Genomic DNA, 24,276 nt, shown 5'->3' with positions numbered 1-24,276 from the left:
TGATTTTTCTGTTTCATCCTCTAAATGTCGTTATTTTTGTTGTGGTTCAGCATCTTTATGCCCATCAAAGGCCTTGATTGCTTCCACGATTGTTTAATTGACTCTTTTCCTGGTTTAAGTTTATAGCTAACGATTTCAAAGGCTTCCAAATAATTTTTTTGAAGAAAAGGTTATTGTTGTTTTCGTTTTTTGTTTTTTTATCGTCAACAAGTAACTAAGTGTTATGTCTTATTATTGATAGAACTCATTGGTTTTCTGTTGTTCTAAACTAAAATTTTGTTTTTTGGTTATGTTTTGACAGATGTCTATAAAACTGAATTGTGTTTTCATAAACTTTTTGGCTTTCGATATTGGTCAATATTTGAGGCGCTTTTTGTTGTCTTTTCCACAACAACCCAGTTAAAATCAAGAGGGACCAAAGGAAATAAATTTATCGCTGTCTTTAGTTTAAAGTTTTAGTGGTTTTTAATGTATTATAGATAAATGATAAGTCTTATGATTTGGTTTCAATAATAAGAAGCACAATTAGATTACTGAGCATTTGCACATTGATCTGTCTTTGTTTTAAATTGCGAGCTTATGGTTTGTTTGGAGTTTTGAAAGTATTTTTTTTTTAAAAAAAATCAGTGGTTTGATGAACTTTGGTGCTTTGGCATCAGTTTTTTAGCTTGGTCTCTGTAACAACAGGTTGCGTCCTTTTTCCAGTAAACCAAGATTCAATCTTTATAATAGTTTTATTTTAAACCAATGATTTCTTGGCTTTGGTACTACGCAAATAGCCTGTGTTTTCAACGGTTTTTTCACTGCATTGTTTTTCAATTCGATTGTTTTTTGTTTCGTTTTTGTAGTTATTTTTTGCAGTCGTCCGACATATTACGGATAAAAACAAGTCTCAATTGCTTCCTATGACGTATAAATTAGCCTTTCTAATGAGCTGAGTTAATACGAAGTGGTTTCAATCAATTTGAAACGGTTTGTTTTCAAAAAGAGAAACTTTTTTTCGAACTTTGTCCTTTCTGCTTTTCGTCGGCTTGTCACCAAGTCGCATTACTGAGAAATCTTATATCTTATCCAATGGTAATCTAATAAAGTACAGGTTGATTTGTTTAGATCGCGTTTTGTCGGTTTCCTTTTTCTTTCTGTTGTTTTCTTTTTTTTTTAAAATTTAGTCATCAAGTTTTGGTGGTAATTATTGTTTTCTGTTATTTGTTTTTGTTTGTGTCTTGTCCAGTACTCTCAAAGATGGCAAGTCTCATCGGCTTCCTAGTCCAGCATTATTTTTTCACTTAATTGTTCGTTGAAAGACATGTGATTTTTTGAACCATGTCTTTCTCTTCCTCATTTGGTAGACTATTAAAACAAAATGTGGATAGGCGGGGTCGGAACGTCATGAGCGAACGCGCATTACCGAGCCTCGTTGTTAACTATTAACACCGTATCATACAAGCAAAACTACAATTTTTTATTTTCATAAGTTTTTTCTTCGCCAAATTCTAGTTTTATCTTCAGTTCAGCGTCTGAAAATAGTTTCAATTATATATTCTTTCATTTATCAATGATAGCATGTCTTTTATCAGATTTTTCATACTTCTCTTTCATCTTTAGCAGGAAACATTTTGTAATATATCTTGTTGCCAATAAATTTTTAACGGAGTGAGCCAAATCACTACTCAGGACTATCACAGCTTGCCAAGTATAATAAATGGATTTTTGTCAAGCTTTGTCGTTGTTCTAGAAAATTATGTTTTCCAAAAAAACTATTTTGGAAAAGGATCATTGTTATCATAGTTTTTTTAAAATGGAAATTTGATTGTGTCGCTATTCAAAATATGACAACAAAATATTAACGGCGCTTCGACGTGCATTATTTCAATTTTCAATTTGAAGTTTTCCTTTCAATCATATTCGGTTTCATCCACAGGTGAATGTGTTAATTTTCTAGGTAATGTGGCAAAGCTCGACCGAAATTGGGTGCGCATACGACGTGTGTGGAAAAAAAATAGTTGTAGTGTGCAACTATTTTGACGTAGGCAATATGTTGAACGATCCAGCGTTCAAAGACGACAACTTCTGTGCTCTCAATAAGAAATTGAGCAGCTTGGAAGCACCAGTTGACTCAATGGGCACTTGCTCGGATTTCGATGAATGCTAAGGAAAATTAACTAATGTGGGATTTTTCTGCCTTTCTCTTGGAATACAAACTGAACCCCCCCCCCTACATCAACGTGCAACTGTTATTTATCACAAATTAACTCGGAATTGTCACATTAGATGATTACGACTTGGGGTATAAAAACGACATTGAAGAGGGCGGGGGGGGGGGGGGCAGAAAAAAATCTCATATATAAAAAACACTTGGCTTTTAATGTTCAAACTGAAAGCAAACGCAGACGCAGGATAATGTTTAGTGTGCCAACATCTGTGATGGGACTACTAAATTTGATCTTTTTGGTTTCGGGGCAAATTTTATTGGAAAGCATATGGTTGGTGTCTAACATTTTTTCCTGCTAAGTTGAGGTATTTGTTCACAAGCAGGGGGTGGGGGTTATCACCAGAGGTGACCTTCAATTAAATGGATGATGTCTGCTGTATCGACCGATAAAGGTAACCAAAATTCAAATCAACAGTTGCGGAAATCTTATTTCTGTGACATTTTGTGCCTGTGAACGTATACTTGATTATTGCTGCTCTGTTTATCCAGTTGTCAATCCACTGAAATGAAGCTGAAATAAGGGTGAGAACAGTAGAAATAGAGTCTATTATACTTAATTCTTGACTGAGTCTAAATCCGGCGTTTTACGTTCTTTGATTTTTTGGTTAGCTGATCATCTCTTAGTAAAACGTCGTATTATAAAATTTTTTGCGTGATCATTGAAAATGAGGGCTGGTAGATGACAAGAATTCTAATTGAGTTAATATCACATAATGAAATGATATGGTGTTTTTCACGGCGAATGCAAAGCAAGCCGATAGGCAAGCAAGCCGACAGAAAAACAAACCGAAAGTTACGTAACAGTTATGTAATCTGTCAGAAATAATCCATTGTCAGCCGTTACAATCAATTCTGCGCGTAGTACTATAGTGCATAATGTATTCCAATGCACAAAAGAAACAAAAATACGTCAATTTTTAGACATCTAGTGGGTACCGGCCTCAGCGGACCGCTTTCCATGGCCATGCCTCTCATCCGTGTGGGATGTAATCCGGAAATAGCGGGCCGGTTATCGCGGCGAAGCCAGGGGCCAACTTAAAATACGGGTATCCAAAAATTTTTCGGCCTAATTGACCTCATTTTCAAAATTCGGCTTGCTTGCCTATCGGTTTGCTTGACCGCCACCGTTTTTCACACCTATTCTTTTAACCCCCTATATTTTAAACACAATTTGTTAAACCATATATCATTTAACCCCTCAATAATTTTACCCCTATAATGTTTCACCCCGATTTTAAACTTCCTGCAATTAAGGATAGCTGGGACTCAATCTATTGTATTTAGTCTAATTAATAGAAATTAAAATCTGGGTGAAAAGAATGAGGTGTGAAAAGAATGTGCTAGACTGGGATAGTTTTTCAACTTTCTTGATTCAAATCAAAGTGCAACATAAAAGAGGTCAGACTGGTCAAGTCTCTTTGTTTGATTTCAAACAAATGCAAGCTGTTCAATGCCTTACTTTTGAAGGTCAATTGTTTTGTGTTATTTAAGGTCTTTTGAGCTATGATTTTGCTAATTAATTTTTGGACGCCGAAATAGATAAAAGATTTTGAGTGTCGAACCGATATCGGGGTGAATAAATTGCGGGGTTAGATAACACTGGGGTGATTATATACGGGGTTAAATTTTAGGAGGTTAGATAAACCGGGATGAAAGAGGTCGAACCACTCAATTTGTATTAACCCTAGTCTAGACCTGATATTAATCCCTCATTACCTTGCAAGATTCTTGTGAAATGTGGTTAACCATGCAAAGTCTTGCAAGCTGATATTCTTTTAGTTAGCATTCTCGTCAGCCAGAGGGAGGTTCCAATTAGCGAAAGACGGTTTGAAGCCTTTTCATGTGTCTGGCCAACGTCTTTTCAAGTAATACAGGGTCACGTATGGTCTTTTTAGGCGAGTTAAGCATGGTCTGTTTTTGACAAAACTTAAGCATGGTGTTTTCGTGGGTCTTGTGTTGAATAGGATCACACGAGCACCTATGATCACAACAGAGAGTACTTATTGTTCAATATATCATTAATATTATGTAATTTTTCTTACTACAATGCGCGTGTTACGTAATACTCGTGACCTTGTCTTCTTAACTGCGTTAACATACTTTAAATGTTTGTTTTTTATATTTACTTCATACATTTAGTATCATCCCTGCGAGATTAAGACGGTAGTTTCATTGTCACTTTAGATCTTATGTACTATTAGAGTTACTCTGATTGAAGAAGATACCCGATTTTCCCGCATTCCCTACTAACGTTTTAACCTGCGTCATGGAAATTTCAAAGAGAAAGGAGTCTTCAAGCACACCAGCTGTTATGGTTCTTGTAACGAATTTTGCAACTGAGTCTTCAAAAAGGAGTAGTCAAGAACACCTTCGGACATTTAGCTGTTCTGGGAAACTTCGTCACAAGAACCAACAATCCGCACCGTTTGAAAGATATTGATTCAACAAATTTACTTGGTCCTAATCCTGAAGACAGGGTTCCTCCGTTCGAGCCCATTTACGAAGATCCTAGTCCTGATCCAACGCTGATCCTTGAACGCAAAAAACGACTCGAAATATGCAACTCATAATGAATTGGCAATTAATATTGCGCAATCAGAAAAGTCTTAATGTGGAAATGAATCGTGGAAACCAACAGATCAAAGGGCCTTTTCTCTGAAAAAGAAACATGAGCAAACAAACTAGCATTAGCTTAGCCAATCGAAACGAAGGACCAGAATAAGCTGTAATTTAACAAAAGCATTTTGATTTGAAGCCAATGAAAATTTAATTTAGCATTAAATAAATTGGGAGTGTTGAGAACTTTATCAAAAACAAATAAATTGAGAGTGTTAGCAGTGGCGGAACTGACATGCATTCATAACGTTGTTTTTCCTTGAGTTGCCAGTCTGATATAAGAGCAATACTCTTAAGGATGTTCGAGTCAAATTAGCAACACTCTATCAATATAGATTTCTTATAAACTTTGAGTGAAAAAAATGTCCTGAAGGAGTGCATATATCAAACTTCTTCAATATTTGTGCCATTTGTTTGAAATGGTGCATTGAGATGTCCTGAAACCTGCTCCAATTCCACTTGGCAGATTAAAGCAAGATTCTATTGACAAATTTGCAACTGTATTATGCCACGAAAAAACTGAAAATGATAATAGCTGCTATTATTAGTTTAATCAAACCATCATCAGGGTATGAAAAGCAATTAGTTGCTTTTCAACCTTTAAAGCTAGAGAAAATTTGCTTACCAATCTTAGCATTTCAACAATTACATTGCTTCAAAAACAGATTTCAGTGGGAAAAATTGCTGTCAAACGACATGAGGGGCTAATTGATTTGAAGGGGGCTGGAGTCTAGTCAGGGTTTCTGCACAAAAATAAACTTGCGTATCATACTGAAACATTAACTGCTCGGCATCACTGCCCGTTAATTTTTCATCATTTCATCGGTTTTTAAGCAGCAGACTTTATTTTTGAATAAGAGCAGTTTAGATCACCTTAAGAATCAAGAAATCAATTGACCAAAGTCGCTAGAGATGTTAAATCAAAAAATAATATTCTAGAAATAAAGCGCAAAACTTTGTATAAAAAAGCGCACACGTTCAAAATATTTGATTCGTGCTTCGTTCGAGAGCAATTAAGCATGACTGCTTGTTCATATTAGGTTTTTGTTTGTGAACTTGTACTTGTATCAGCAAAAAAAGAGAATCAGTGGCTTCAAATGTTTCCCAAAACCCTCTAGCACTCGTCTTATGTTCTTCAGCATCGCAGATTCATCCAATTCTGAAAGAGTTAACCTCTCATTACTTTTGTCTTTAAAAGACATTTGCTGAATGCTCTAATGTTTCTGTTAAGTGAACTCTTTAGAATATATTCTCAGACTTTTGCAAAGCAAAGAAGTAATGTGTCTGATGAGCTGAGAAACACTGGTAGATCGTCAGTTTTTTAGGCGCTCCTTCAGAGTATTCTTCAAATCTTCATTTTCGACAAACATTGAAAGGAAAATCGATACCTTAAAATCTCAAGTCAGACTAAATTAATATAACTCAATTTCCCAATATTTTTCTCCTAGTCTAGAACTGGAATTATGAAAAGACCTATTAATTTCAGTGAGGGGGGGGTAAATATTTAAATTACACGGTCGAGGACCCTTGTTAAAGTATAGGCTAAATCTTTTCATACGCATAACCAAACTTGAGTCTGGTTTAAAAGTGAGTCATGCTTAAAAGTTTGGTTGAAACTAAGAAAATGACTCAAACATCTGAGTTTGCGCTTGCAACCTTCTCCAATCTTAACCAATGGATAGCCAATTGCGCTTCATGTCCTTAACTTTGAAGGAAACTAAAATTAAGACATTTCTATGGCTGAAAGCGCAATTCGAGGTCATTTTTCATTGTGTAGCCAAATTCAGAGATATATTTTAATCTCCAGCCAATTTTCAGAACACATTTTAATAACCAGCTAATTTTCAGGACAATTCTATTGTCCAGCGAATTTCCAGGACACATTTTATTGTCCAGCAAATTTCCTGGACACGTTTTTTGTCCAGCTAAATCTCGAATACGTTTTATTGTTCAGCAAAGTTCGCAGGACAAGTTTAATTAGCTAACAAAATCTGATGACACATTTTCATTTTATCATCTAGCCAATTTCCAGCACAATTTTTATGTCCAGCTAAATTCGAGGACATGTTTAATCGTCTAGCCCAATGCCTAGACTCATTCTATTGTCCCAGGAAATGTGTTATTGTCCAGCCAAATTCCAGGACAAGTTTCGTTAGCTAGCCAAATCTGATGACACCTTTTATTATCTAGCAAATTTCCAGAACAATTTATTTTATTGTCCAGATAAATTCGAGGACATGTTTTATTGTCCAGCCAAATTCCAGAACACGTCTTTTGTCCAGCTACGTTCCAGGACAGGTTTTATTGTCCAGCTGAATCCCAGGATACGTTTTTTTGTTCAGCCAAAATCCAGGACAAGTTTCGTTAGCTAGTCAAATCTGATGACACCTTTTAGTATCTAGCAAATTTCCAGAACAATTTATTTTATTGTCCAGCCAAATTCCAGAACACGTCTTTTGTCCAGCTACGTTCCAGGAGAGGTTTTATTGTCCAGCCAAAATCCGGAACACGTTTTATTAACAAGCCAAAAATGATGACATCTAGCCAATTTCCAGCACAATTTTTATTGTCAAGCTAAAATTGAGGACATGTTTTATTGTCTAGCCAAATACCAAGACACATTTTATTGTCCAACCCATTTCCAGTCCAATTTTTTTATCCATCTACGATCCAGGTGCTTTTTGTTTTAGGTTGGCATATCATTTAACCCGTAAAGTCAACTTTTGAAGCAACAGTGCGTTTTCTTTAGCTGCACTTTCAATATTGAGGGTTACTATCATGGGCCATATCTTCATGTCAAATACGTTAGCTGCATGCACACTACAAATGAGAATTTGACAGATGTGCAGTCTCTTCATCGAGAAGCTACCTAAATGTTTTGACTTTGAGTTTATTAGAGAACCTATTTTTCACATTTAGTACTTATTTTTTGCATCGTTAGGTACGTTTCAATCCATATGTTTTTAACATTTTAAAAATATTTTTTAAAAACTACTCTTAAATGTGATTTCAAAATCTCATTTTCCATTTTCCTATGTTCTCTTGATTTGAATTTTTTTCAATTCCAGTCTTCACTCCTTTCTTGTTTTTGATGGTAGGTTTTTATTTTTTTTTGATATTTTTACCTCGCTTGATCGTTGATATGTAGTGCATGAAAATTTGATTTGAAAAATTCACCTGATAATTACTGTTATTTCTGGGAGTGATTTGGGAGGTAGTGGATATTTCTTCAGTATGGATAAAATACCCGGTTCAAATACTTTGAACAATCAAAAGGCGCTTGCAAGTAACTGATTCGAGTAACGCCGATGAAAATGCATTTCTAAACCGAATAGATAAGTTCAGCTGAAAGCTTATAGTGTTGCTGTCAATCAATGGGACATTTACTGATTCAAATTTTTTATATCATTAACTCTTCTTTCCTCTTTAGGTCACAATTTTCAGACCTGCGAGAGTTATATTTGCAGCCGATTTTCTGTAAAAATTTTAAAAAGTTAGCCTTTTCATAGCCTTTTTTTGAACTAATTTCAGCGTGTTTTCGTTTGAGAAAAGAGCACCATGGTCGGCTATTTTTTGCAGTAAGGTAAATTTGCTTTGCGCTTGTAATTTCTTTTTTAAGTTGTATTTCGGGTTTCACTTCGAGACTGCTTGGTTGATATGGCTTTTTGTTTACGCTGGTCAGACGAGATGCAGTAATGCGCTGATGATTCGGCTGTCCCTTTTTCAAATTTATCCCTGAGCTCAAAGCTTGGTGCGTTTCCACCTGATCTTCTAACAAGCCACTCTGTTTTCCTCTGTGATACACTATATTTTGTATCTTATATATTGGGGCTACAAATTATATTTTAACACTTCATCTGTTTTAAATTAGTAACACAACGCTACATATTGATCTTGATTGACTGTTTTTTTTATTATCCTCCACGGCGCATATATGTTCCTGTTTCAACTGCGAAAAATAGCGGCTGTTCATACTTGATTAGTGGAACCGCGTCTACTCTTATGCTAGATTCCATTGTCTCAATTGTTCTAATTAGAGCATATTTAGCACAATCTTCTATTGTTAAGCGATTCGTAGATGGAGTTAGCTCATGAGAGTCTGTAAATAGCACTGCGAATCACTACCTTGAGATTCGTAGGAATGCGTGTGTCAAGGATACCGATTCCCTAAAGTAAACATCAGCTCACATATGATAACTCCTTGTAAATATAATAAATTTAAATAACGCCGCATTTTTTTCCTCGTGGTCCCATAAATTGCAATTTCAGCTAGCCCCATAAAAGCACTGTAATGCTTATTTGCTCATGGCTATCGCCTTTTGTTTGGCTCTTTGAAAACGGAAAGTAGATATCACCTATGATATGACGTTGTCTTATTAAAGCAGTTTCTCTAGATTCCCCCTTTTTCTGTGGTTTCACCTTTGTTGATTACCAGAGCTGATTACTCCTTGTTTACTACGTGACGTCTCACTTTTGCTACACTCAGATATAGTAGAAAGAGCGACGGGAGAGAGAGAGAGAGAGAGAGAGAGAGAGAGAGAGAGAGAGAGAGAGAGAGAAAGAAAGAAAGAGAGAGAGAGAGAGAGAGAGAGAGAAAGAAAGAAAGAAAGAAAGAAAGAGAGAGAGAGAGAGAGAGAGAGAGAGAGTGAATGGGAGAGAGGGAGAGAGAGAGAAAGAAAGAAAGAGAGAGAGAGAGAGAGAGAGAGAGAGAGAGAGAGAGAGAGAGAGAGAGAGAGAGAGAGAGAGAGCAGAGGAGAGATATAGGCATTTTCGGTCACAAAGGCCCAAGCACGGTCATCGAACAAGATTACAATCTGTAAGTGTGTTCATTTTTATATCCCATTAAAGTTTAATTTATGCGTTGAAGGTCTCAGGATCACGATCTGTGTTGATATCAATATTCGCTTCAAATTTTTGTACCAGAGAAAATTTTATTGCAATTGACTTATCTTCTAACAGATTGTATATTTCGATAATCTCCTGAGAAACATGTCGTGCAGAATTCATATTCTGTATTAGCTAGTTGATTTGCCAGGAGGCGATTTGCCAAAAGTGTTAGTTTCGATTTTCTTGTTTATTCGCGACGCGAATTCACACTTATTTTTGTTAGGGGAATTAGTTCTATTTGCGTACAAGTTTTCAGTGGTATTCGCTCTGCGAATACAGTTTTTACTTTTAGACTAGTGATTCGCTCAGCGAATATCAAATTATTTTTAGCTCTTTTAGTTTGAGCCTTTTGCAGAGCGAAATTCGGATAAAAGAGATTCAACTGAAAACTGTATCAGAATTAGCAAGAATGAATATCAGAGTTTAACTAAGAGTTTGATCATCAATTTGGTTATGCAACATTTACAACTAAAAAGGAAATTGACTGCAAAACAGTATGGTAGACTACGTTGACAGACAATGTATCACAACTTTAAATAAACAAATTGAAAAAGGCATGAACGACAAGATGTGACCTTCAAATTAGAAGTGAATAATTTGAACAATGAAATTGAGCTAAAAATGAACTAAATTAGAATTAAATATGGTTTATTAATTTAGCGCCGCAAAATGATACCATGAAATGTCCATCTACACCACATTTCCCCCTCAGCAAAATAAACAAGACGAAGTATTGTTTATAACAAATATTAATAGTTCATGTACTGGTTAATACAATAAAACAATAGTGTTTTGTGGTGAGTTTATGTTCAGTCCGAACGGAAATCAGAAGCGCATTCCGCCTCGCTAACCATCTTGCTGGTTTCTGGACCTTCATAACGGGGGGAGACGTAATATTGAGTCGGGTACGGTTGATCAGATGAACAAGGTCCGACTGTGTCTCTTAGAAGTTCGCGTTGTATATCGTCATCGAGCACATTAGTGATGAAAATATCCCGAATGATTACCTCCTCGCGATTTTCAAAATCACAGTTCTCTGCCAGCTCCGTGAGAACACTATAGAATTGCTCTGCCGTTTCGCCTTGCTTTTGTTTTCTTGGGAAGAAGACATAGTGATCAAAAATAATATTTCTAGGCCAAAATAAGGCTATTTGCATGATTTTCCAGAGTTTTAGAGTTCTACAGAACGCGATTGTTAAAAATTATTAGCGATGTAATTGAAGTGACTATTATGTTTCCCAATTTTTCTGTTCAAATCTTTATTACTAATGCGGATCTGTTCTGTTGCGGTACCAGTGGATATTTTTGCCCCAAATTCTGTTGCTATATAGCCAGTTACCATATAAAACATAGCTCGTGCACCTGAAATATACATGCCCATCCAGCTGGGGAGGCGAAGGGGTAGGGAGGGTGAAACAGAACAGATCCAATAATTTAACATCAAAGGCCACCCCGGTTGAGGTGGTCGAAATATGATTCGAAAATTTTTTGCCTGGGGTACCTGCTCATAGACGATAAATACACGGCCTGGACCAAACTCCACGGTTGCACTATTGCGAATCATGATCTGGAATCAACGAACTATAGTCGCGAAAAGTTTGATATGCGCGGCTTGTTTGGACATAGTCCCGCAAAAGCTTCCAAAATTGCCCTAATTGGGTCCATAAAACCCAAAAAATTCGAATCATAGTTCCTTAATTCGAATCTGATTAGTTCCTTTTTCTTGTTGTAGTATTTCAAAAAATGGGCCTAAGTAATTGATACAGTGCGAATCATAGTCTGATTAATTCTCTCTCTAATAGAGTTATTGGCAAAAAGCCTGATGACATTTCAATAATTGTATCACCTCACATAAAGCTACTAGATTCGACATTGCGTAGGGTTAAAGTAAATTTGAGGAGACTAATTTTCCAATAGCAAAACATCATACAGCGGAAAAATATCTGTCCTGGGAACAAGTATTCATGCGTCATGATTTCTCTATTTCTTCTGAGATCACTACAATTTGGACCACTACCCACAAACACAATGTTTTGATTACCGCCAAAACCGAATACATGAAGATATGATGGATGTTTCCGTCAATTGATTGTATTAAGTTTTGTCCGACTTTTCTATTCAGACTGAGATCAGTATTCAGACTATTTTTTTGGTTTTAGTAAATTTTACATCTTTTGTTCGAGAAATCACGGCTTCAGTCAGGTCATCAAACAAACATTTTTTGCTTAGTGCTCTAGCGTGAAGTAGTCAGATTTTTCCCTGATCCCAGTCGCACAATTTCAAATCGTCGCAACTTCGAATTATAGTCGGGAAATTTTGCATGGTTCCGCAGAGTCGAGACATGAACTCATTTTTTTCCAATTACTTCGCATTGGTATATAACACTCTAAAGAACATCACTTCAAACTTCTTTTTGTTAAACTTGCAAACTTTTCGAGTTTTTAGGAAAACGGATAGTTCCTGCGATCTTTTAAAGAGGTGCAAAAATTTATCAAGAAAACGAATTTTTACTTTAACTGGTTTATCGCTAACTCTTCAACTTCCCATCATTTTACGGCACCTCAATTAAGTCAAGTAAGTTAATATATTTTCATGATATATTGAAATTATCAATTTAGTTTCAGGAGGTTGAGGTGGGGGGAGGCTTCACTAGTAGCTGGAAGACACGGGAAGGTGATTGATTCGTTTGAGAAATTGACGATTGACGAGTGATAAACAATAACTTACCAGAATTCAGAGGCGAATCTTTATTCGGAGTCTGAAATTAAGCCAATTGATTTTGTGCCCTATTAAAATAGTGCTATTTCAACAGTCATTGTTTATATTTTCAGGCCCGCTCTCGAGTTTCATGAATCTAAACCAGTAGTTCAAACAAAACCGAAAGGGCTTCAAGTAATGGTTAAGTGACTCTGCTTGAAGTCACTGAGAACTTCTGGCGTTTATAGAGAACCGCGAAGGGGTTCCAGATATTAAGTCAGAATTTCGATGTGACTTCTGCAGAGTCACTTAAGCATGCTTAAAACACGAAACGCGCACGTTTTAAAATAAAGAAAGTCAACGAAATTCAACTTCTGGCTAAGTAGCAACTTCTGGCATTTTGACTTCGGGCACTGCAGACTTTCGGCATTTTAAAATTTGCACGTGAGCGTTTTAAGAGTGATTATTCTAATGCCAAAAGGCGATTTCTGAGACACTAGGCTACGTATTGTTTTCCGTGATGAGGGTTTTTGTTAGAGTCTACATTATTTTTAGACACTATTTGCAAAAGGTTTATCAAGGGTTCTTCCCCTAAGCAAAAAGCACATAGCTCTAATGGTACTTTTATGACTTTACCACCCTCTAAAAGGGTGCTTTAGGAAGAGTAAAAAATAAATCAACATTTTCTTATAAAAACTGGGTTAATTGAGTAAAGAGTAAATATTATTAACTATGACAACTTCGACTTGGCAACTCCTTTGTGGAGTGATACTGATAACTTTTCTTTACTCCAACAAAAACCCTCATCACGGAAAACAATACGTAGTCAAATGTCTCAGAAATCAACAATTGTGTACAATAAATGACATTGAACATCTTCTTTTCGTCAACCCAACAATCAAATTTTTTAATTTAGTTTTGCTACTGTTGGCCTCAAGAATTAGCGTCAACAGTGGCCATTATATTACTTAGCAAAACAAAAGCTTTCGACGAAGGCTTTGGAAAAGCTTTCAAATACCTACCACAAACCGGGCTTTTATTTGTATGTTGTGAATTTCTTATTACTATATTTTCTTTTCTGATTAGCTTAACGCTACTCCTAAGAGCTTGAGCTGGTGATATAGAAACAAATCCAGGACCTGTTTTAACATACAATGACTCTATCAAAATGACTCTAAGAAGAGAGTCGGAAATAAGAACTTGTAATCTAAATGTACAAAGCATTCTTAGCAAGAAAGAACAAATGTTCACGCTAGTGCACGATCTTGGTCCTAAATGCATTTTTTGTTTCACAGAAACATGGCTTTGTGAGTTTGATGATATAAACGTTTTCAATCATGATAAAGAAACATATTTGGTTTCAGAATTGCCCGTATTTCGCCGGCTGGAATGAAAACGAATAAAGGTAGTGGAGTTATAATGCTTTTGCCAAAGTTTTTATCCCCAAAAATTCGTATTGATTTGAATCTTTTTACGGGGAAATTTGAGAGTGCATGGGTCTCATTGAAAACACCAACTTGTCCATCCTTACTAGTGAATGTTACCTATAACCCCAATAAACAAAATAGCACTGAATTTTTGGACCAACTGGCAATTAACATTGATAATGATATTACGAAAAACGAAAAGATAATACTTCTGGGTGACATTAACATTAACTATTTAGATACCTTGAAAAGATACAGGCTTGAAATAGTAATACTTTTTTATGATTTACCTATAGAGAACCAAACCATTCCAACTCGTTTAAACCGGGTTAACAACATGAAGCCCTAACAGACTTAGAGTAGCAAAGTGGTCACTTTTTACTATGCTATCACAAATTATAGTGTCGTTTATGTTTGATTACTTTATTATTGACTGTTCAAACATAAACGACACTATAATTTGTGATAGCATAGTAAAAAGTGACCACTTTGCTACTCTAAGTCTGTTAGGGCTTCATGTTGAAACTAAAAAAGTACCAGTTCAACAAAATTTTTCGATAAAAAGAACTATAATGCACTTGATTTTAAACACTGCCCTGAACAACAAAACTGGCAAAAATGTATGTTAGGAACAACATGGATTCAATGCTACAAGTTTTCACTGAAAATTGACACTTTCGAAAAACGCTCCACTTAAAAATTGTTTTATCTTAAAGGACAAAAGTTGTTTTACACTAGCAGACAAATTGTTAACCAGAAAATCAAGACAATTGATGGTCGATCGAGATAGGTTTTTGATGTTGAATGATAAAGATTATGAGAACTTCTTTGATCTAAAAAGCGTGTATACTATTTCTAATGACAACGATTCAACAGATTTCATAGAAATTTTATTGAAGCAGCAGAAAATGACAGAAAGAATTGGATGCCGATAAAGGAAGTAAGAAATTATGGAAAAATAAAACTCAGAATTTATAGTTTGACAAATGTCTTTGGTGATTATGTGACCCAAACACAAATTATTGCTAACCTGTTGAACTATCGTTTATCTACACTTGGGAAATTCCAAGGCCCTCAGCATCCAATACAGATTTCTGAGATATGCAATGCTAAACAAAAAAACTTTTAGCTTTCTCTATGTAACGGAAAAGGACTGCATTTAGGGCACTGGGGAGAAAAAACTAATCGGACCATCAAATATTTCTGCATGGGCTATTAAAGACTCAAGCTCTGTCATTGTTCCTCATTTATATTTTCATATGAACTACTGCATTAAATTATCTTGCGTCCCAATGAGCTTAAACAGGCATATGTTGTTTCACTGTACAAGAGAGATGACCCTGAGGAACCTAATAACTATCGCCAAGTTTCCATTACCCCATGCCTTTCTAAGATCATTGAAACCATCTCAAGGAATCAAATTTGTCGATACCTTCACGACAACAAAATAATAAGTAAAAACCAGTATGGTTTTAGGAAAAAAATTTTCAACCATCGATTCCCAATTATTTTTTCAGATTTCAATAAAAACAAAACCGATATTAACATTTTTTTTTCACAGCAGCATTTCTTGACCTATCAAAAGCTTTTGATTCTATCAATTACGACATTTTGGATATCCAGTTAGGCAATTTAGGTTTTGATGAGAGCTAAAAAAAATCTCTTACGAAGTTTCGTTACAAATCGCCGCTAATCCGTTTTACTACAAGATTGCAAATCAGATGAAATAAAGCTTCATAGAGGTGTACAACAAAGAAAAGTGATTGGCCCGCTCTTATTTAATCTGTTCATTAATGACATGACAACAAGAGTTGACAATGAAACTGAACTTATACAATATGCTGACAATACCGTTTTTTTAACTTTTGATACCTCCACTGACAAAAGCAAAATCAAGTTAGAGCAAATTGCACACAAACTTATTCGATATTTTCATGAACATCACCTCACAGTTAATACATCTAAAACTGAATTCATAATATTTATTAAGAGCAAAAGAATAGATTTCAATGAACAGATAATTATAGATTCAATTCCAATAGACGTTAAACCTGAAGTAATATATTTGGGGGTTCACATAGACAGCAATTTAACGTTTCCAGAGGAAGTGAAACGTATCCTACGAAAAATGACCCGAGGAATAAAAACCATTTGTGCTATTAGAAAATCAATTCCACAAAAACTATTGATACTTGTCTTAAATGCCCTGTTATTAAGTCACTTACAATAATCAGCAGGTATCATTCACGCAATTGATCAAAATTTAATAGTATCTTTTGAAAAACAGCTTAACTAGTCATTACGAGCAACTTTTTTCGACAAAAATTTGAATGTGTTCAAGATAATCAATGCAGTCGGAATACACTCCCCGTAAAACTCTTTTTAAAAACAAAAACATTACAATACTTTTGAAAAATAAAAAAAAAACAGTTACGACCTGCTTTTTCACCATCACCGTGACGTCCCTTAATCACCTGGAATCTTCATGAGTTTATAAGGACAACAAAATTGTTCTATTTTGTGACCAAAACTTTTCCTCTACCAAAATGCGAAACTCGTTTGTTAGATTAGCGGTACTAGATTGGTATGAACTACCAAGTGAAATTAAAATCAAATCAGACCAAAAAAGTTTCCCCAAGCAACTTAGAACTTTCTTCTATTAGTTTACAAAATGAACCCTTTTTTGAAGGTTACTTGTTCAGCATGGTGTGATTTTAAAAATGGAAAAATGAAGTGGAACTACTGTTTACTGGTTGGGTTGACATTTTGAACTTAACTAATTATTTTTTGATTTTGAGATATGCGACATAATTTGAATAAACTCAATTTTTCTGTTGTAATAAGTAAATAACTAATCAATTTAAATAATAACACTGCCAGAATAACATTAATTGTATACTCGTTGATATGGCTTGGAATTCAGAGTTTTTTTTACTTGCGCCGTTTAATTTGAGGGAAAAACTTGAGATTCCCATCACATTGGAAAAAATTTTAATGCTTATGAAAATGTTCACGTTTTACGCTATCTTTTTAGTTAATTACAAGTTGCTCAAGCTTCTCCTTTGATGAAAATAGAAATTTAGAAATTAATTCAAATACTGAATTTCGAAATCTGTTGAGTTTCTTCGTTTCAAAAGTTTTTTGCTTATCAGAGCAATTTGCTATAACTATTTTTGTCCGAAGTTACAAAATAAATGATTCGCTCAGGAATCACTCTTTCTGCGTCATTGGATGTGTTCCTAACTCATAGGGTAATTGATAAAATCGGAGTAAGCATTTTAGAAATTCGAATTACGATTTCCTAAATATACCACCTCTATCAGAGGGTTGTAGTTCTGTCCATACTCCGTTAAGAAAACAATAATTTGAATTGAGTGTCGTATGTGAGTGATATATAAGTATTTGTGAGAGGATCACAAATACAAAGAACTGAGCCATTTGTGAGTTGGGCTCCGTAGATTTAGATTAAGATTAAAAGAAAAGCAGTCCGTGAGACTTTTGAAGCTTTGTCTGGTAAAGAGAGGAACAGCTGTTGCTCTACTGCAAAATAGTGGTATTTAAGTTGTTTTCCTGTATTTAAAAGCAAATTTAGTTCGTCTTGGTGTTAATATTGTGTGGTCCGAAATGGTAGCATTTCATGCGTGAGACGTTCGTTCTGTTGTGTAAGAACAGCTAATTGTAGTTCATCGGAATGTGGATCCAACTTGGATGACGTTTGGTCGGTGTGTTAATGTTTTTATTTTGGTTTTGTTGTTTTGGTTATTTGTTGGGGTTGTATTCCCCATTTTCTAAATTTTAAATTAAAAAAGTTCATAAAATTGTGTAAAAATTTTCTAAGTTTTTTCTCCAGAGAGAACAGTGTGTTTTATGTGAATTCTTTTTACGGTTAGACTTGTGAGATTGTGACTTGTGCCAACGTCTGGAGTCCCTGTCAGTTGAGCGTTGACTAGTGTCGTCAGAAAGTTGCCAACTTCAAATGTGGAGTCAGTAGAGGTTACAGTTACAGGGTTTGCTGGCCAGTCAGGTCAGTCCTGTCAGAGTACCCAACTGTTTCTCACTGTCCTGATGTGACGATTTGTTTCCAGTTGGAGGATCGCTTGTAGTCTGTAGTCTCTGTCTGGTTGTACAGGGAGATTTATGTTTATCTCCATCTGGTACAAGGTTTTACCGATCGAATTTACCAGCATAACTTCTGGTGGAAATCCAACTTTTGGCTACTGTGAGAGCTACCTATTCTCCTAAAGCTTCAGTGAAGTGTAGTGCCTGGTGAGTAATCTCTGACCGTAGAAAAGAGGAAAAGAACTGATCCTAATTGTCAATTGCGGCAAAGAAGAAAGGATAAAATTACAATATAGATAGTGAAAATATAAGAGGGTAAAAGAAAAGATAGAAAAGAAAGTTATAAATTTAGGAGTCTTTAAGAACAGTGCGTCTTTGAGTTTTTGTGGGTCTGTGAGCCCAATGTGATAAGACTATGGCCTACATTCGATACACAAATTTGGCCCTATTAACAGAATCCCTGATGAAACTGAGAAATTTTTTGTCCCGTGCTAAACAGGCGGCAAGGGCACGAGGACAGATGTCAACGTTGCAGTGGGGCTGCAACGCAAGTAGTTCTTTGCGTGTCCTTGGGTGTCGGTTCCCAGTTGTTCAGCTTTTCCAGCATCCAGTCTCTGTAGAAGAGATGGAAAGAGTTCCCATACATACACTTTGTGGCTCCTTCCTCTACACACCGGAGATATTCAATTTGGAGAAGTATCGGGCGATTCGTTTTCGCATAAAGTTTCTGCACAAAAAATTCTTAATTGGGTCGAAGTTTCGGAGTGTTCCTTCACATTAAGTGGGGTTGAGTAAGCTGTAGTTCAAGTAGTAGGGTGAAGTGAGTTTAGTATTTACATACTGGAGGTGTGAGTTCACGTGCACAATAGGTTTGATCTGATGAAAGTGATGTTGGAAAAAGAGGTAATTGTGTATCGTATGGAGCATCTTTGTCATGTTTACCTTGTGAGTCTGGTTGTTCACATCCATTTGTTTTGTATGTAAAAAGCCAAACTGGAGATGAAAGAGGTCGTATTTTTGATAAATGCGGTGAGGGGCGACATCTCTTGTGAACAATGTATTCAAATAGTGATTTCGACGATTTGCCAGGGCGATGAAAAAACAACAGTGGCGCTGTTTGGAGGGCAGTATCCTCGTTCTGAGTTGCATTTAATACGTGTTTTCTCGTACTAAATACTTTCTGATTTTACGTCAAAACTATGCGTCATGTTAGTTAATTGAAGTGACCATCCTAGTTTATGGATGACATGCTATTCGTGCTCTGGGTTTTTACCTGGACAATTTGCCCAAGGTTTATCTGTGGCATTAGGGATCCATTCACGTTCCCGTAGATTATAGACCATATTTCCGTGTTGGAAAGCAAAAGGGCGACAGCCTTGTTTGTCTTCAATATCAGCTTGCCATTGTGGATCGTTTAAGACATCAAACCGTGTTTTTTGGGGTTTATAGCGATGTTTACTTATGAGACCGACTCGTGCAAGTTATCTACGAGCTTAGATCTCTGTGGAAAAAAAACGTTTCGATATTGTTAACATATGTTAACATTAACTCGATGAGTTTAGCATGTATCGCATATGCGCGTACTCGAACTGATCGAATTTATGGGAAGATAGAAACTCGGGCGGGGAGGAACTGAAAGTCTGCCGGTTTGATCTTACATTTGCCAAATTTTTTTGAGCTTATGATGTTGCAAATTTGTGATATGCTGTGGGGATCAATCAGAGTGTGTTGCTATTAGATCGTGAACTCCTGATTTGGGAATGGAAACTTTTTGATTATCAACTTCAATTGGTTGTTTTATGGGTAGTGAATATGAAAAGAGAAATTAATCAGAATTATGTATAATTTTGTAATGAACATGTGTAAGAGAGTCCGGAGTGAGGATTGTAGGAAACAGAATATCCTGCAGTGTTCTTTGTGTATCTGTCAAACTTATAGTGTATCTCCTAACAAAGAAAGGGTGATGGGTTTGTTCACTCGAAAGATAGGTGGTGAAGCAGCTTTTGGTGAAAAATTAATTTGTCTTGTTCGACTATAATTTCAACTGATAAATGGATCTTAGATTAATTAAGTAGGTCGTGCGCTCGTTGATTTTGTACTGGTGTGATCTCGTATGAATTAAAGATTCTTTGTTTTGCCCAATTATGCAGTTGTTCGCCGTTGTGATGATCACCAAATAGGGCAGGTGGGGGAACTACAATTTTTGGGTCAAGTTTTATTGGTAAAGAAGGATAAGTTTTAGTAGTATTGGGTTTTTCCCAAAGCAATGGTGAGAATGTTGATATGGGTCTGGTGTAGACGAATATGAACTGAGAGTATTTATAGGTGTTGTACTAAGTGGAAATCAATTGTTAGTGACCTTTGAAAGGAAGGAGATGAATTGACTAAATTAAATGAATGATTCCAATGAGCTTGTGAAAGCAGACGTTCAATATTAGTGACTTGTCCTTGTAGCGGATTAAAAGGATTACTCGCATTTTGTGATGGTGTATGTGAGGAAAATTGAGAACTAAGTGAATCAGAAACAGAAGTGTCAGAGATAAAACTGATAATTTGTGGTGTATCGTCTGTATTAGAAACAGTATGAATTGGCTGTAGGGGATTGGTTTAGTTTTAAACTTCTGAATACAATGAAAAGTGTCAGCGTATGGGGTTCTACGAACAATACTTCAAGGCTGTGTTGTGAACTAATTTGCATACCTGTCTGTTATTATGAACTTTCAGTGCTGTGAGACTGAATGTTGTAGGTTGAAGCGAAGAGTGTAAACTGCTGTGAGCTAATTTGTTGAATTGTTGCTGCTGTGAGCTGGTCTGTTTTGCTACTCTGGTCGGAATGAACTTGTTTGGATGAAGAGCTGTGCTGTGCAACAGTTCTTAGTTTAAGAGAGATAAAGTGAGAAAATTGTCTGTTAGCTAAAAAATGATTCCCAAAAACTTAGAAATATTTCTCAGTTAAAGATTAAGATACAGTGAAAAAGAGATTTCTAGCAAGAGAGAAGTTGAGAGAGGTTAAGTTTAGAATTTCGATTCAAGAGGAAGATGAGAGACAACTAAGTCTTAAGCGAGGTGGACTGTGAATTGATTATAGACGATGCGGTTTAGCCTGATCACGACTTTTTTTCGGGGAGAAAAAAGCTACCGAATCATATCTCGTTAAATAATTTAGATTGGGGAATTATTCCCAGACCGAGCAGTGGGTCGGTTGTTAACTTAATTTTTAGTCAATTTAAATTTTTTTTGTTTTCGTGGGGAATGCCCGATAATTCATTTTTCATTTCCTGATGGAAGGGTTTTTGTGGTGTTGCTAGGGTAGTAGGTGAAAAGATTGTCCGTACCCTTTGTTACTTTTGTGGAGGAGCTTTGTTCTTTTCCCAGTAAAAAAATTGTATTAGTGGTAAGAGGGGTCAAGGAAATGTCCCAATTATCCCTCTCGTGTAAGAGAACTAGGGAATTGTATTTTAAGTAGATTTCTCTTTACGGGGTATTTAGAGTTTTATGCCAATTTTTGTTCGGCTAATTGAAGCGAGAGGAGCAATTTTGTGTATCACAAAAGTGATATATATTTTTATAGAAGTGCTTTGTTTGTGAAGCCGAAACTTTCTACTGTGGTATAAAGATTCTGTAGTCTTTTTTCGGTTGTTTTTGTAGACAAGTATCTCTTATATTGTAGTTTTCCGAGTTTGTTTCGAGCAGTTCAGACCAACCACAAGGTGGTGGGGGAAGTTCATTATTTGATGATATGTCTGGGTTGTCTAGACCAAACGGAACGGATTTCGACTTTGTGATTGTTGTTTTTTTTTGGTTGCAGTTGTAACAAAAAGTTATCGGTGAAGTATTTCTCCATTTGTTCTTTAACGAAGAGTCCTTCGGGATAGTATTTTACAATGTTACTTTTATGGCGGGTTATTTGTTTATCCGAGAAGTCCTGTTGTTTGTATGTGACCAATAGGGGTTATCATTTTTTAAGCTCGAACTTTTTGTGGCTGGTTCTTCTTTGAGATTCCAATTTGTGGAGCTTTATTTACAACAAGAACATAAGTGTTATTTTTAAGTGGTTGAGCCGTTTCAAAACGGCAGCTGATAAACGTGCGTAAATATTTAATTTGATTTAAATAATTGTGTACTCCATTGTAAACTTCCGAGTGTATCTTTTGACGATTTAAAAACCAGTGTGCAAAGATTCCTTTTTGCAATTTTTTAATTTGAGAATGTTGTTCAAGATGATTAGTATGTTTGTGTTTTTGGAAAGAGTGGAATGGTGAATCTTGTGAAGGTTTACATTTGCCAAAACTATTTGTGGCGGAAGATAAGTCGAACATTATTGGTCTTTTAGGCTTTATGACGAAAACGATTTCATATGGTGAAAGGTTTAGATTTGTTCTAACTTGTGAGTTAAATTGAAATGGAAATGTTTTTACTTTTTTGACCATGTCTCGTACTGTAAATCTCAAACTGTTCGTAGAAACGTATTCAATTGTCTATTAATATTTTGTATTAGTCCATTTAACCATGGTGCATATGGCGTGCTTGGTCTCAATTGTACATTGTATATGCGGAAAAGGTGCGCAAATTCACCATTAATTTATTCATTTCCATTTTCAGTTACTAAAATATTGGGTATGCCGAATTTAACTGTCCAATGACCAAGAAATACATTTAATGCTTTGGCTGCATAGTTTATGGGAGAAGGGTGAAGAAACACATAGTGTGTGGATGCATCTGCGATAACATATATGTAAGAGTTTCTATCCAAAGACGAAGAAATTGGGCCTTTTGCGTTCATCGAAATACGAAATTCGCCATGGTTTTGCTTGTTTGACAATTGAAGCAAACTTGTGTAAGTATTGCTATCAAGGTTTTAATATTCTGAAAGTAGTAATTTTCCGTTATTGTGGCATAGGTTTTTTCACGACCGGGACGGCCTGAAAGATCATGTGAGTGTGCGAAGAGGAGAAAGTGGTAAACATATTTTTGGTGAATGTGTTTCTCGGATATATTATTAGAGAGTATTGGTCTCGTTTATTTTTGAATACTGAAAGCCTCGATTGTAGTGTAAAAGTCCTTTATTTGCTCGGGTTGTTAAAGAAGGGCTGGGAGGGCGGTTTTGTCTTTTTTGCAAAGAAGAGGCTGACGTAAAACAAGATCTTGTTGCGTTTTTTGTGTAAGTGTGTCCTTAATTTGTGTTTGTTCACAATAGAAATAATTATAAATTTCTGGTGATTTAGGCATAAAATCATACTTTGCTGGAAATGAAAACTTGATGTTATTTATTATTCCGCATGCTTTGCCTTTTGAGCAGACGGTATAAATGGTTCTGTTTTTTTATTGTTTAAAGTGACATCTTTTGCGTTTTACAAAGGATATGTTTCTAAGTGTGATAGACTTTGTTTTTATTGTTGAGTTTTTTGGCGATGAACATCTTCTAATGGCTGTGCCTTAGTTTTATTTTCGTGGTAAGAAACGGGAAGGTATAGATTACTCTCTAGTCTTACTTTAAAGTAGTTATCTCTAATTAGGAAGTATATAGGAAAGTGTTGTGGTTCTACAGCGCTGTCCGTAGTTACTGTGTTAATATATTCTTTTGACACAGCATAGTGACACTGTATCGGTTGTGTTTGTTGATTATGTGTCATAAAAAAATTTATCGAATCGGCAATTTTGACAGTTTTGAGACGATGTTCATCTTGTGTTGTCGTCGTAAGTGAACAATTTAACAAACCTGGAAGTGAAAGGTTCTTGCTTTCAGTCCAAACTATGTGTAAGTTTTGAAATTTCATTAAATTCAATTGAAGTTTGTAGACTCTGTGATTCGGCCTGTTCTTTTGGGTGAACAAAAAGAAAATAAGCTTATGATTAGTGTAGACTATAATAGGGCGTTGTGACCCTTGGATAGGATATTCGCATTCCGATATAGCGTAAATTATTGCGGAACATTCACGAAGAATGGTTGAGAGTCTAAATTCTGTGGTATAAAGAAACGAGCGTTAGAGGAAAATAATTCCATTTTCTCAAATTATAATTTTATCGGTGAATTGCAGCAGCAATGCCATAAATTGAGGCGTCGCATAGAATATATAAGGGTCTATCTGAATTAGGAATTGCGAGGTGGATTGTACCATCCGTAAGTCTTTTTGTAGTCAAGTTTGTTGGAGTTCTGGAGTCCTTTTGAAGTCTATTGTGTCTCTAAGTTGAAGAAAGAAGGGTCTCAAAATAACTTGGAGATTAGAAATATATTTTGAAATAAAAATGAGGAATCCGACATAATTTTGTATTTCTTTTTTGTTTTTGGCTGGTTTTAATTTTAAGAATCCATCTATTTTGGATTTTATTGGATGTATGTGATTAATTTGTATTTGGCTTCCTAAGAATTTGACTGAT

General features: G+C 35.7%; 1 protein-coding gene across 1 annotated transcript in view; it reads left to right on the top strand.

Moving 5' to 3' along the window:
• LOC142349455 (uncharacterized) overlaps positions 1-2,495 on the top strand; it is a 48,501-nt gene extending 46,006 nt beyond the window's left edge. The window contains exon 4 of the mRNA XM_075401030.1: positions 1,943-2,495. Within this exon, the coding sequence (XP_075257145.1) occupies positions 1,943-2,152 (210 nt within the window). The 3' untranslated portion in view covers positions 2,153-2,495. The remainder of the gene's footprint in view (positions 1-1,942) is intronic.
• Positions 2,496-24,276: the final 21,781 nt, after the last annotated feature.

Source organism: Convolutriloba macropyga, chromosome 11, assembly GCF_964194025.1.
Source record: "Convolutriloba macropyga chromosome 11, txConMacr16.3, whole genome shotgun sequence".
NCBI classification, from domain to species: Eukaryota; Metazoa; Xenacoelomorpha; order Acoela; family Convolutidae; genus Convolutriloba; species Convolutriloba macropyga.
This window is presented reverse-complemented; position numbering and strand designations above follow the sequence as displayed.